Consider the following 14,984-nt stretch of genomic DNA (forward strand, 5'->3'; position numbering starts at 1 on the left):
GTCATGTTGAATAGGACTTCAGTCCTCCCAATCCTTATACCTTGAAACTGATTAAAAGGAAATTGAGGTTCCATCGTAATACTAATTGACAATATATATGAGTAGCCCTACTACTTATAAGCAAACGCAAAGTATTTTCTTTATTCGATGTGAGATCCATACTCTCAACACGTGTACACCTCCTTCCTTGCATAACACCACCGGCTAGTCCATCTTCCAATAACACAAATACTCCGTGTGAAGTTGTAAATGGGGAAGAGATAAATAGTAGAGTGAGGTATGGGCTCAATTGTGGAGGGAGTGGCGGGCACTGCCGATCGGAGGGCTGAGGTAGCTCAACCGTCACAATCCTTTTCCTTCTTAATTTTTCAAATTTCCCCTAAAGTTTCAAGTTAACAAAATGAACTATACCAAAACAAATTGAAAGGATAGTTTTAGTATATTCTTAAATGTATTTGGGTGTCCAAAGAAATATAAACTCAGGACTGAGAAAATTTAAGTGTTGAAAAATTGGTTTTAAAGGCATGTTTACTTAACTCAAACGGGAAATTTGAAGAAATCAAATAATTTAGAAATATGGGAAGTAAGGAAATGGAATCGGATCACCTTGTCCTCATCATTGATCTTTTTACTAGTTAATCTGATTATTAAATTTTAGGTATTTGATTACGGATTTCAAATTTTTTTTTTTTACAATTTTCCGATTTCTGACATGTAATGTAAATAACGCAGAATAAAGTTCATCCGTATATTAATTCCATACCAAATTTAATAAACGCATAAAATGCAAGAATAAAAAATTATTCACATTCCAATTCCAAAGTGTAAACAGGATTTCTCTAACATCAAACGTTGATTGGGCCTTTCTCGGTATTATGAATGCAGTTATTGGGCCTCCTACAGTCTCACTTAACGCCGGACTAAATTGAAAGAGAATTGTTATTGGTAGTTCAAAAATCTCATTTTACATTTCAAATTTTTTATATTTAAAAAGATAAATATACTTGTGAAAAGTATAAAATGAAATTTTTGAAATGCCAATGACACTCCTTAATTGAAATGGTAAGATCTTCTTTTACTGGTCTACAACAAAAAGGGTGGGACGGGCACAATCGTAATTCTGAAAACTTCACCTCCTATAATATATATATATATATATATATATATATATATATATATATATATATTAATTGCGCAATAGCCTCCCTCCCAAATTTCTCAATCTTCTTCTATCTTCTAGTGTTTACGAAATTTAGGGCTAATTAATAAAATTGAAAGGAAAACCTCTCTATTCGGATCCTATCCGACTTCGTTAGGATCCAAGTTAGGATTTTGGGGGTTTTCCGTTAGGTTTTTTTATTGATGGATACGGAGAGGAAGAGGAAGGTGAGCTTGTTCGACGTGGTGGACGAGACCTCCATCTCATTGGCGAAGATGAGCAAATCGAACGGCGACGGCGGAGCTGCTGCCAACCAAAACGCTGTGAGCAGTATGATCAATCGGTGGACGGGAAAGCCGTACTCGCAGAGGTACTATGAGATTCTTGAGAAGAGGAAGACGTTGCCGGTTTGGCACCAGAAAGAGGAGTTCTTGCAGGCTCTCAAAGCCAGCCAGTCTCTTATTTTGGTCGGTGAGACTGGTAGTGGTAAAACCACGCAGGTTCGTTTCTTCAAACTTTTACTGTACTTTTCGTGTATTTTGTAGCATGAAATAGATAATGGAAGCTGAATGAAAATTTCGAACTTGGTAATGCATATTTTGATTTTTCGCAAATTGCGATAGGTATTTGATTTTTAATTAGGGAATTGTTATTGGCATTTCAAAGTTCCAAACTTTCTATATTTAACAAGAAAAATACACGTATTGTGAATTTGAAATAATAGTAGCTTTTGTAGTGTTGAGAGAGAAGAATACAGTGATATATTTAAAACCCTTGTAGTCCGAATGATTTGAGGGTTGCTTTTTAAATGTCAGTTGTCATGCTATGCAACAGTGGTTGAGCTTAAATAGCAGTCTTATGTTTTACACCGTAACGATGCATATGGGAATTAATTCTCTATTGACGGTCGATATTACCTGATATACCTTTTTTCTGAACCACATTTTTCACCCTTGGCCCGAGGGTGCTCTTTTACCCTAATATCATTACGGCAATCCTGTTAACTTATTTGAACGTAAAGGTTGGAATCTTTGTAGGCCGGTTATAAATAAAAAGGACCTGGTTGAACTTCATAATGCGTGCCACTTTCACAACACAACTAGGACTTGCCTACAGGAAATTTAGCGATTCTGGTAAGTTTAGGGCCAGAGCCAAAAACTATGCTAGAACTAGATGGGGCCTAGCCATGCTTTCCCCATCTTCCAGGAGATACCACAACACAGAATCTGGATGATTATGAGATTAGGCTTTATATATCATATATTATGCTCTATGAACCTATTAGAAAGTTGATTGTGAGTTGATTTTTATCTTCTCCCCTATATTTTTCTTGATGAAGATCATGTAAAGAATGAGAATTGTTGAAATCGTCTAACCATGGCACTTCTCTATCCACTTTTACAGATTCCTCAATTTGTTTTGGAAGCTGTCGATTCAGAATCTTCAGATAAACGCAAGAAGATGATGGTTGCATGTACCCAACCCCGTAGAGTGGCTGCAATGTCAGTATCCCGTCGTGTTGCTGAAGAGATGGATGTAACCATTGGAGAAGAGGTCGGTTATAGCATCCGTTTTGAAGACTGCAGCAGTTCCAGAACTGTGTTGAAGTAAGCTCAACATCTTTTCTGTTCATTTTTATTGCTTTATCATTTGTACTCTTTTAGGGAGTCATTGATAAGTTACTTACATAATATGCATATTTTGTGTGGCAGGTATCTAACTGATGGAATGCTTTTAAGAGAAGCAATGACTGATCCACTATTAGAAAGATACAGCGTGATAATTCTTGATGAAGCTCATGAAAGAACTTTAGCAACAGATGTTCTATTTGGGCTGTTGAAGGAAGTGTTGAGAAACAGACCTGACTTGAAGGTGGTAGTGATGAGTGCTACACTTGAAGCTGAAAAGTTTCAGGGCTATTTCAGCGGTGCGCCACTCATGAAAGTTCCTGGAAGGCTTCATCCAGTGGAAATTTTTTACACTGAGGAACCTGAAAGGGATTATCTGGAAGCAGCGATTCGAACAGTTGTGCAGATTCATATGTATGAGACCCCAGGAGATATACTTGTTTTTCTAACGGGAGAGGAGGAGATAGAAGATGCATGCCGCAAAATTAACAAGGAAATTGGAAATCTGGGTGACCAGGTTGGTCCTGTGAAAGTGGTGCCTCTGTATTCAACTCTACCTCCAGCTATGCAGCAGAAAATATTTGATCCTGCTCCTCCTCCTGTAAAAGAAGGTGGAATTCCTGGAAGGAAGATTGTGGTGTCCACAAACATTGCAGAAACTTCTCTGACTATTGATGGAATTGTTTATGTTATTGATCCTGGATTTGCTAAACAACAAGTCTATAACCCAAGAGTGCGTGTTGAATCATTGTTGGTATCGCCAATTTCCAAGGCAAGTGCACATCAGAGGTCAGGTCGTGCTGGAAGAACTCAGCCAGGAAAATGTTTCAGACTTTATACTGAGAAAAGTTTCCAGAATGATCTTCAACCACAAACTTATCCAGAAATATTGAGATCCAACCTTGCAAATACAGTTCTTACTTTGAAGAAATTAGGAATAGATGATCTGGTTCATTTTGATTTTATGGATCCCCCTGCTCCCGAGACACTGATGAGAGCACTAGAGGTCTTGAATTATTTGGGAGCATTGGATGATGATGGTAACTTGACCAAGCTGGGGGAGATTATGAGTGAGTTCCCGTTGGATCCTCAGATGTCAAAGATGCTTGTAGTCAGCCCTGAGTTCAGCTGCTCAAATGAAATTTTGTCAATATCTGCCATGCTTTCAGGTACTCTATTTTCTATTTTGTCATTGCTTTCTCAGTTGTGTGTCTTGATTCTTATCTACATCAAGTAGATAAGTCGGGCTGCATGATTCTTGATTCTGTGCCTTTGAGTCTGTTATGTGTACAGACATTTTCTTTTGTGCACACACTGTCCTAACTGCTACATCTGCATGCAAATGCTTATGCATGTGGTTGAAGTGGTAATGTGTCATATTAGGTTGTCATCAGCAACTGTCTTGTCTAGGTTCCATGCCCCCGGTTGGCTTGTCCCTATGGATTTTTAAGTAAGTGCTGATGCATATAGTTGCAGTTTCTCAGTATTATCTCATGAAGCAAATGGTGTCGTCTCGCCTCTATGCATCTGCTAACGTTCCATGGGCCTCGTCTGTGATAACCAATTTATTTCTTAGTACCCAATTGCTTTGTCCGGCCTAGGGAGGCTCAAAAAGCTGCTGACGAAGCAAAAGCTAGGTTCGGGCACATTGATGGAGATCATCTCACGCTTCTGAACGTGTATCATGCATACAAGCAAAATAGTAAGTACATTTATCTGATTATTTCATTACTGATTTGAAGTTGATCATCCGGTGGGTTGTCATATTAAAGTCTTAATTTTAATGGTGTAGATGAGGATCCGTCGTGGTGCTATGAGAACTTTGTCAATCAGAGGGCATTGAAGTCCGCAGACAATGTCAGGCAGCAGCTAGTGCGCATTATGGCCCGATTTAACCTCAAGCTATGCAGTACTGAGTTCAATAGTCGTGACTACTACATCAACATAAGAAAGGCCATGCTAGCTGGATATTTCATGCAAGTGGCTCACCTGGAACGCACTGGCCACTATCTGACAGTGAAAGATAGCCAAGTACATAAAATTATTCTTTACTTTCCATATAGGCCATCTATTATTCCCCTTTTTTGCCTTGTCACAGTGTTTGTACTTGCTCCTGATATGTATTATTATCTTAATTTGCAGGTGGTACATTTGCATCCATCGAATTGCTTGGATCACAAGCCAGAATGGGTGATTTACAATGAGTACGTTTTGACAAGCAGGAATTTTATCCGTACAGTGATGGATATTCGTGGGGAGTGGTCAGTCTCTCTCTCTATCTCTCTCTCTCTCTCTCTCTCTCTCTCTCTCTCTCTCTCTCCCTTCAAAATACGCATTTATTAAGGTGAATCTAAATTGTGTCATGCCCTCGTGAGTTTGTCTGTTTCTAAACTCCCAAATATTACATGTTTACAGGCTAATCGATATAGCACCCCACTACTATGATTTGGTGAATTTTCCTCAGTGTGAGGCCAAGCGTGTTCTTGAGAAGCTATACAGGAAGCGGGAGGACAAGGATGAGAACAAAAACAGAAGATGAAGTTCTTAACCCCGATTCTTCGGAATGTGCAGATTATTGTAAGGAGCAATTATTGAGAGCTGGTCGAAGTTAGCATATTTCAGCATTTTGCGTCTCCGAGCATCTCAGTTGTCACTGTAATTGGGAAAAGGCCTTGCATTGTTTCTGTACCATTTCCTGAATGATCTTGGATGTGATGGCCTTTATGGTATTCATGATTTAGTGGCAGTTTTAACATTTGATTAAAGTGTAACACGAGGTTATTATTTGATTCATGACCATTGAAAATCTAATTTCCAAGCATAAATGTTGTGGTAGTGTAAATTGGACCTTGTAATTCAGTATGTTTTTGGTCAATTTCTTGTGTTTGTTCATCTCATTCCATGTAGAGATTCGACCCAGCTACCAGCGTTCTGCTTTCGTGTGCCTCTCTTCCATCGTCTTCCTAAACTCTTGGATGCTGTTCCATACACCTCTTTCGCTGTGAATCTTTGAAAGCGTCGAACAACTTGCAGGATGGGCATGTCCCAGTTTGTCAATTTCTTTAGCAGCTAAGTCGCCAAGTTCGAAACTTGAATGCAAGCCACATGCACCAAGCCGATAATGCGTTCACAAACGTTAATTGATCTGATAGTGCAAAGTGCCGTGCCAATATCTCCGCATTTCGCGTACATATCAACAAGCGAGGTTGAAATTGAAAAATGATTTGGCCGAGTCCTTGAGTCCATGAAACCACATTCTTTTCGCTCATCTTGTCGAAAACAGACCGAGCTTTGTTAATCCTCTTCTCACTTGCAAGAAACATCGATTAACTCCGTGTGGGTTTTTGGCTTTCTGCAACCCCAACAACATGGTGTTCCACGAAACGACGTCTCTCACGAGCTTTTGATCGAACAGGTCCTGTGCAATTGGCGCTTGGTCATTCCTCACGTACTCTGCAATCATTCTGTTACATGACAGAATGTTACGGGATGCAGGGAAACTGGCTGTCGGAAGCGTATAAAGCTGGCGGTAGTTTGTCAGCTAAGGAATTGGATCCTCTCCGAGGCAAAGCCTCGGGATTCTTCTGACCGGACAACACGGACCGTTGGATCAAAATCCAATGGCTAAAACAGAGGTTCTTATAAAAGTTATAATAATTGTAACCATTGGATTTATGGCCCGTATTGTCCGGTCAGGAGGATCCTGAGGCTTTGCCTTGGAGAGGATCCAATTCCGTTAGCTAATATTTTCAGAAGAACTTCTCCACGTACATATGTACTCCGAGTTTTATGAACTTAACATGAGGTGAAAAGTAGTGCATGTCACCATAACATCACGCAACATGTTGAAGTAATAAGGTTCACACATTATTATATGTGACGGTAACACTGTGATACGGTAGTGAAATAGTCCATATAAACTAGAAGACGATAGTATACAATTCAAGATTATTTGTAGTCCTCATATTTGGATATGTTCATATAATTTTAATTAGAAATGACAGATTGATAGATAATAATCTGATAGATGAGATTGATGATGAGAGAATCTAATGAAAGCATTATAGAAAGGTGAAGTCTTATCTTGATAAAAAATAATTGACCATAACATGAGTTATGGCATATACCGTATGCCAATATATATAGTCATTGTTGCACTCATTTTTAAAAAATAAAAATAAAAATAATTTGGTGTCGAAATTAAATTTTTTGTGGAAATGTTTAGAAAAATAATTTACGATAACATGAAGTTAGATCAAGTCAAAACAAACAACTAGGCTGTATCATTTAGGGATCCAAAAATCCCCTTGAAGTCTAAAGGTGTCCTTTATAACTTTTAGTTGTGGTGGAAGGCCCAACTCCCATTGGAGGTGCTCAAAAACAAAACAATGCATTTAGGGTTGGTTTGATATTGCTATGCTTTGAAAAAAAAAATGCTTCTACTATGCTGTAAGAATAAACAGCTGTAAAATAAAGCAGCAGAGTGTTTGGTAAACTTTTTTGTAAAAGTGCTTTTTTTAAATAAAAAAAAAAGCAGTATTATAGTGTTTGATAAACTTTTATGTAAAACAAATGTGAAAAAAAGCTGGTTTTTCAAAGATGAGTTTTGAAGCTTTGTGTTTTTGGCTTTTTTTCACCCAAAACTGTGAAAAAGCTGAAGCTGAATGTTTATCAAACATAAAAAAGATGTAACTTTTTTTTATAGCCACTTTTTTCAAATTCATCTCAGTACCAAATTAGGACTTAGTACTGAAACTGGAGTCAGGTAGAGGAAGCAGTTGTAGAGTTGTAAAGTTGAGATGAGTTTTGCATAACTGCAGTAACATTCTGACAATATTATAGCGTAACAACGAAGGCTCGAAGAACACGAAATTACGTAACAAGTAGCATCCAAGTTCATGATCAACGCATTATTAAAAAAATTAATTCACTCCAACACAACAGGATTGAAACTAACTAAAATGCCATCAGCAGTTCGGTATGCATACATCATACATAAACACACGTACCCACACACATACACACACACATCTACATATACATATATATATATATATATATATATATATGTTTATGTATATGGAGCTCCTATATTATACTGGTGGTCATGACACTCGGAGAACCGCCACACACATGCCTCCCTACTGATTTCAACAAGTCCACGACGTTAATTACTAAATTTTCGTCCATCCAGGGTATTGTAGAGTTGATCAATTTGAACCTGCACGTAAAATGCTTCGTTGTCAGTTGCTTTGCACTTGGTAATTAGCAATTAACTGTAATTTCGCAAGTGCGAAATAGGGAACATAAATGCAGTATATATACCTGGTAATACTTGAGCAAGTGATTTCGTTTCTTCTTCAATGTTGCAGTCACCAAGTCTCTTTCCACGTCGAAGGGCCGAGGTTCTATGATGATTCCTTTGATATATTGAAAGCCACTCAGCTATTTGAGAACAAATCAAAAGACACTAATCAGACACCCCATCTCGAAAATATTGGTTTAGTTTTTAATTAATTAAGATTCTTATAATTACCTTGTTCCTCTCAGCTATCAACTTAAGCTCAGCCATAATGTGATCTTTTAGCTGATCAAGAGAACAAAGATCCGAAAAGGAACCCATGTGACCGTTCAAATAAGCCCACTTCTTGGCGGTTTCTTCTTCCGGTACCACCACTGCAACAATCATCGACTTGAAGCTGTTTCCGTAGACCCAAATCTTCAAAAAAAGGAAGAAGAAAACAGCCTCATCGAACAGCACATTAGCATATATAAGCTCATGAAACATACATGTAAAGAATTAGATGCTTACATCTTCAATAATAGAAGCAATGCCATAAACATTTTCCAAGTACTCGAGTGCAACATACTCTCCTTGTGAGAGTTTGATAAGATTCTTCTTCCTATCGATAACCTTGATGACTCCGTTTGGAAGTATTTCCCCTATGTCACCTGAGAAATATTGTATGCCCCATCAATACATTTATTTTTTCAATCAAATTATATTACTGGAAAAGGATTAATTATGATCATTAAATTAATTAACCTGTGTGGAACCAGCCATCTTTGATGGCCTCTCTTGTTAATTCAGGATTTTTGTAGTAGCCAGCAAAAACAGTCTTCCCTCTCACACATATCTCACCACACGGATGATCCCCAAGTGGATTATATCCCATTTCCGGAACCTCCTCGAGGCGCATCTCATTGTATACAGATACAGTGCCAACAGCACCAACCATGCACATTTCGTCAGGAAAGCCGAGAGTTGTCGGTCCAATAGTTTCTGTCAACCCTGAAAGAATTATCCACAACGCTCTTAATTACTTGAGCTAAAGTCCCCGTATTCCTATCTAGCTAGATATGTCCAAACAAGATATATTCACTACATTATCCTATACACTAACTGGGACTTATTCTAGCTAATATTACCAAGGAGATTAACTTAGCTAAATTTCTTCTTAGAAAGGGATTTACAACTTAATCTAAAGGGTAGTAGATTTATGTATGCTTAATTTACATAAATACTGTTTAATGCTAAAAACAGAGTTCTTTACCATAGCCTGTGACTACGAATGCGCAGCAGGTAACTCGCAAGAATTCTTCGATCTCAGAGCTCAAGGGTGCACCTCCAGATATTATAAGTCGAAGTTGACCACCCAACCTAGCTTTGACCTAAAAACGTTAACAACATCAGGTAAGACTATTGTTGTGTGCGGGTATTTCCCTTTGAAATAAAAGTTATTAATCAGATGAAAAATAAAAATACAACCTTTCTGAAGGCCAACAGATCCGCTATGGGCGATGCGTATTTGTTTTTATACCCCCTATTCATCCAAGCAAGTTTGCTGTATAACAAAAGAAAGATGTTAGCTTCAAACATAAGTGATGTACAATTAATAAAGTTGAAGGCCTACTTACTATTTGTAGAGAATGTCAAAAATCTTCCTTCTTCTTGGATTAAGCTCTAGCACTGCTTTCTTTATACCTGAAATACAGGTGAGTTTGAATCATTACGCATATCTGAAATCCGCAAAAATGTGTAGTTTAATTCTGCAGACGGATAGAAAAGCAAAACTTTTTCCTGCCTTCATGTATTTTTTCGAAAACTCGAGGTACCCCAGCAAGAAGCGTTGGCTTTAACTCCACCATGTCATCCCTCAGTGCATTAAGATCCTTCAATTAGAAAATCAATGCCAATATAATTAACAGAGTTGGGAAGTTTATGGTTGGATTTTTCGTTACGATGATATATGAAGGATGTGTTTTATAATCTCCCAACAAGATACAAAAAACTCAGGTAGCATACCCCATGATAGTAGCCAACAGCAGCACCATTGCGGAAAAAATACTCCTCAATCACACGGTCAAGGATATGAGCCAAGGGAAGGAAAGATAGATAGACATCATCCCCTGTCATCTACTCAACATCATAAATTAATGCACAAGTCAGTATAAGAGAAATTATTATGAACTAACAAGGTAATTAGGTACCCCTTGAAAAACACAGGAAATGGTAACACATACTTACCTTGTCTTCAAATTGTTCCATAAAGAGATCAATCCCTCTCACTCCATATGCAACATTTTCATGTGTTATCACGACTCCTTTAGGATCTCCGCTGGTGCCGCTTGTGTACATAATGCCAGCGATATTATCTGTCGTTGGTGGAACAATCTCCGACGGATTTTGTTTACCCTGAAAACAAAAAACTCTATTCGTAACTGGGTGAAAAAGCGAAAGGAGTAGCAATTAAAAAGAAAACATTGCTAGTATTGGTCTATTTCAAAATAGTGCAAGGGTTCATTCCTTGCTATGAAACACACAAAAGAAAAAGAAAAAAAAATAGTTATGCTGGTTAACATAGAGAAACCAACCATCTCCGTGAACTCATTCCATGAGTACGGTTTTATCCCAATCTGCACTGATTTGTTCTTCTCTTCATCCGTCATTGAACTGAAGCAGACCATAACTGTAAACACAAACAAACTCAGCACAAGGTCTTTGAGCAGATGTAGGGAACATGAACTAATCCAGTCATTCTCACCTTTTATTCGTTTAGAAGATGTAGAATCAGGTTTCAGTAGCTGCAAGGTAAAGAAATTGTATCAAATCAGAACCATCTAGTGCTTGTGAAAATGAATATGTGGAATATAAGATTTGATAAAAATGCAGATCGAGATATTTGTTTCTCACTTCTTTCACTTTCTTATCTTGGACAAAAACAACCTCAAGCTCTGCGTGATCTATAATAAAGTTTACAGCTCCTGGACCTGCATCAACACATTCCTGATCACTTGAGAGAAGTTCAACTAAATCTCTTGACATTAATGAACCCCTCCAAACATCAAGTAAAAAGAATCACTGTGATTATTTACGAATATTAATTACCAAGGGTATCGTAGAGAGGCACGCAAATCAAACTGTGAGCATTACAAGCCTACAGAAAATTTAAACAAGTTGATCATCACATGGTTGATCATACAAATCAATCATAATGAATAAAACATAAATATACATACACACATATATAAGAAATTAACAAATGAAAAAAGAGATTGAAGACGAAACCAAACACCAACCTCCATTGCCATAATCCACTGAGGACAATTTGCACCATAAATCCCAACCCGGGAACCCTATTCCGTCGTCAAATCCAAAAATGAGACTAGTTTCAGTTTCCAAAATCAACAACCATTGACTACTCAAATTGCAATCCCCTTGAATTATATTATGTGAACTTACAGGTTCAACACCGGATAATCGCAATGCAGAACCAACATCCAGAACTTCGTCATAAACCTCCTTGTATGTTTTCCAAGTGTAAGGCCCTGGCTAAAGAGCATACACAGTAATAAAGTCAAAACTCAGTTTCCATTTTTTACTGGATGTGATGGTAAATTATCAGTGCATTACTTAAAAACTTTATAATGTACTTCACCTTCCCATCAACCATTTTACGCCAGCCAAGCATTCGATTTCCAGGATACTTCTGGACAGATAGACTGCGCATCAAGATTGTCAAAGAAATGAACTATTAGAAGGTAACTAATGCAGTAAGAGTCTAATCAAATTACACACGTTCAAGTAAATCTGACATACTATTGGTAGAGAATTGAAAGCACCTAAAGAGGTCCCAAGATGAATTAATTTGGCGATCAGGCGGAGGAAAATCATTTTGGGCGAGTAAATTACGGTACACTGGACCGAGTGAAGGCTTGCCATCCTCGCCTTCTCTTCCTTCCTCCACTGCAACTGAGAAAATCTTCATTCCTTTTTGGTTTTCAAGAACCCTGGACGTATGAGTTAACAGTCAGCCGAAAAGTCCAGACACAAAGTACCATACGTGATGTGAACTTATGTGTGAAAATAAGCCAAGGTCTCTAAGTTCAAACACTTCTCTTCCCCATAATCGTAGCTTAGAGTAGTAATATCATTCTAATCAAAGAACAAAAAACTTCAAGAAGTCCAAACAAAATTTAAGACGAAAAAAATTTTATGTACCAAATATTAAAAATTAAAAAAAACTTCAGAATAGTAAACTAAGATCAATCTTTATTTTTTGGTAAAACAAAAGTACAACTAACTAAGTTGCACGACTTTGATTACGGTTTTTTTAGCAGAGTGAGGCGAATGTACAGGGAAACAAAAGATTATGGCTAGCTATAACTTCACCAACCAAAAAATTAAAACCAAAATAAAAGTAAATAAATAGAAAGAAAGAATTTGAGGAAAGACTTTTGAGCAGCTTAGCATTAGTTTGGTACTGAGGTGATTCTGAAAAAAGTGGCTATAAAAAAAATTGGGAGCTTTTTTTATATTTGGTAAACATTTAGCTTGAGTTTTTTTTTTCAGAGTTTTGGGTGAAAAAAAAAAAGCCAAAAACACAAAACTACAAAATCCAGCTTTGAAAAACCAACTTTTTTTCACATCTGTTTTACATAAAAGTTTATCAAACATTATAATACTGTTTTTTTTTTTTTTTTCAAAAGCACTTTTACAAAAAAGTTACCAAACACTTTGGTGCTTCATTTCACAGCTGCTTATTCTCACAGTACAGCAGAAACAGTTTTTTTTCAAAGCACAGTACCAAACTAGCCCTTAACCTAAGTTTAGAGCTAACTTCACCGATCCCCCTTCCTTTTAACAATTAACAAGGGAAGTGTTATTGGCACTCCAAAAATCACATTCTACACTTCTCATAAGTGTATTTTTCTTTCTAAATATAGAAAGTTTGAAGTGTAGAATAAGGAAGTTGGAGTACCAATAACAATTTCCATTAACAATTAACAATTTAACTATTAATGCTATCATTTATAAAAATAAAATAAAAAGACTTTTTTTTTTTAAATACAATGAATTCATTAAAATGAAAATTAAAAACCACATGCAGACGGGCAGGGAGAGGGGTAAAGTAAAGCAACACGAGGACTTAATAGTCCTAACAACCGGAATTTATTATGCATCCGATCCAACCAAACATGACGCCACATACAAAACAAAGTTTGGCAGACAAAAAATATCTGAGAGTTGACAACACAAAGCTTATATTTCATAAGACCACCCAAAACCACCATTTTAAATACAGATTACTTAACATAACTATTTATAAATACATACATATATATATATATATCGTTATGAAGCGAAATGCACGCCTAAACATAGCTAGCCATGCACAAGACTGGCTAAACTTGCATACTTTTGTGCGCGCGCGCGCGCGCGTGTGAGAGAGAGAGAGAGAGAGAGAGAGAGAGAGAGAGATGAATCACTAACAGAGAACTGGGAGAGGGAGGAGTATGGAAGCGTGAGAGACACCTGCACGAGCGGTGCAGCTTCAAAATATATTTATGAGAGAAAGATAAGGCAATGGGGGTCATCAATAATTAGTTAGTTGAAATAATAGGTGGGAAGGATGTAGGTGAATAAATATATCTGATAGAAGCATTGCAGGTTCACAAACTAATCATGAACATCACCTACATCAGATTACTACTGATAGCTAGTTAGTATTGTTAGAGTTAGTTTTGTGACCAGCTTTTGCTAGTTGTTGCTAAGTTAAAAGTGCTGAGTCAGCACTCATTTGATGTATGTATAAATACTCTTTCAATGTATGATTCTGATTCATTAAAATGAAAGATTCAGTTTTTTTTCACTTTCTATCAAGGTATCCCTCGTTGGTGTCTAACGGCGCGTCGATCCTACGCTTCCCCTTTTTCATACTTTCTTGTATTTTCTCACATTTTCTCGTCTCCCAAACAGATCTCTGCTTCTCCAATTCTTTAATTTCTGCTGCAATTCGTCTCATGAATTTACAAAAATGCCCTAGAGGCAAAGATTTTGACTAATGTTGACCATCATCTAGAGAGACGTATGACTTATTCTTTTAGCATATCCTCGTGGTACTCGTTGGTGCAAACGCATAGGCCAAAACCGTTTGCGAGTCTGGATTATAACGGTATAGTTATGGACGTTTGAAGTTGGTTATTGAGAGTTAGTTAAAAGATTAAGAATGACCAATTAGATGAAAAAGAAGAAAAGGGCATCAGCCCAATCAGAAATCAGAAAGAGAAAAAAAAGAAAAAAAAAAGAAGGGGGGGGTGGAAGCTCCCAGCTTTTCCTGTGGGTTTTCCGTCTGTACACCTCCACGACCATCCATCTTCCAAGGCCGATTTCGGCCAACTCCAATGGAGTTTTTCGACGCCACCACCACCATCTTGAAGCTCTCATTTCTCTCTATAAAATCCACCCAAGAACCACTTTGATTAACCTCTGTATGTGTCGGTTTGAGGCCACAAAATTTGATGGTTCTCATGGTGCCCCCGCCACCCTTTTTGATTTTCTAGCAAAACGGAAAATCGATGACCAATGCCACCACTTGGACTTTGTAGCCCATCATCCCAGGAGAAAATCCCAACCAACCTTGACCCCATTGGTCCACCGTAGACGACGAATCGACGCCGGGAAGTTTTAGTCACCGCCGGCTTTGTGGGCAAAATTGACTCTCTTCCGTCCACTTTTGGACTTCGTGGAAGGTATGAAAGTTGCTCCACTCACTGAGATCTTCATTTCTATGAAGTTTGAGAATTTTTGGAAATAGTTGGATTTTCCGGCTAGTCGGGGTGGCCGACAGCCACCCACGGCGGCGCGTGGCCAGTGGGCCGCCAATGCTATTTTTAGGCTATGTCAAATGTCTTGA

At 37.7% G+C, this 14,984-nt stretch overlaps 2 protein-coding genes across 6 annotated transcripts; one reads left to right on the forward strand and one right to left on the reverse strand.

Annotated features, from left to right (window-relative positions):
• The first annotated feature begins 1,200 nt into the window (after window positions 1–1,200).
• Window positions 1,201–5,605, forward strand: LOC137740282 (probable pre-mRNA-splicing factor ATP-dependent RNA helicase DEAH2). 4 transcript variants are annotated; one of them, XM_068480134.1, is made up of 7 exons: window positions 1,201–1,659; window positions 2,564–2,766; window positions 2,872–3,956; window positions 4,364–4,489; window positions 4,580–4,818; window positions 4,930–5,048; window positions 5,203–5,605. In XM_068480134.1, the coding sequence occupies exons 1-7, from the start codon at window positions 1,363–1,365 to the stop codon at window positions 5,324–5,326; spliced, it is 2,193 nt and encodes a 730-aa protein (XP_068336235.1). In that variant the 5' UTR covers window positions 1,201–1,362; the 3' UTR covers window positions 5,327–5,605. The 4 variants fall into 4 exon arrangements, 3 of the variants coding, with proteins under 3 accessions (XP_068336235.1, XP_068336236.1, XP_068336237.1); XR_011069158.1 differs by lacking the exons at window positions 4,930–5,048; window positions 5,203–5,605 and having other exon boundaries at window positions 4,264–4,489; window positions 4,580–4,627; XM_068480135.1 differs by lacking the exons at window positions 4,930–5,048; window positions 5,203–5,605 and having other exon boundaries at window positions 4,389–4,489; window positions 4,580–4,719.
• Window positions 5,606–7,644: 2,039 nt separating this feature from the next.
• On the reverse strand, window positions 7,645–13,656 carry LOC137739295 (long chain acyl-CoA synthetase 1-like). 2 transcript variants are annotated; one of them, XM_068478847.1, is made up of 20 exons: window positions 13,562–13,656; window positions 11,911–12,078; window positions 11,727–11,790; window positions 11,531–11,620; window positions 11,368–11,424; window positions 11,177–11,225; window positions 10,982–11,058; window positions 10,833–10,872; window positions 10,663–10,757; window positions 10,316–10,483; window positions 10,094–10,204; window positions 9,873–9,960; window positions 9,706–9,772; window positions 9,557–9,632; window positions 9,342–9,459; window positions 8,834–9,079; window positions 8,600–8,739; window positions 8,324–8,506; window positions 8,113–8,232; window positions 7,645–8,008 (listed from the first exon to the last, which is right to left on the reverse strand). In XM_068478847.1, the coding sequence occupies exons 2-20, from the start codon at window positions 12,054–12,056 to the stop codon at window positions 7,955–7,957; spliced, it is 1,989 nt and encodes a 662-aa protein (XP_068334948.1). In that variant the 5' UTR covers window positions 12,057–12,078; window positions 13,562–13,656; the 3' UTR covers window positions 7,645–7,954. The 2 variants fall into 2 exon arrangements, with proteins under 2 accessions (XP_068334948.1, XP_068334949.1); XM_068478848.1 differs by lacking the exon at window positions 13,562–13,656 and having other exon boundaries at window positions 11,531–11,616; window positions 11,911–11,975.
• Between the last annotated feature and the right edge of the window lie 1,328 nt (window positions 13,657–14,984).

This window comes from Pyrus communis, chromosome 7 (assembly GCF_963583255.1).
Source record: "Pyrus communis chromosome 7, drPyrComm1.1, whole genome shotgun sequence".
Classification (NCBI taxonomy): Eukaryota; Viridiplantae; Streptophyta; class Magnoliopsida; order Rosales; family Rosaceae; genus Pyrus; species Pyrus communis.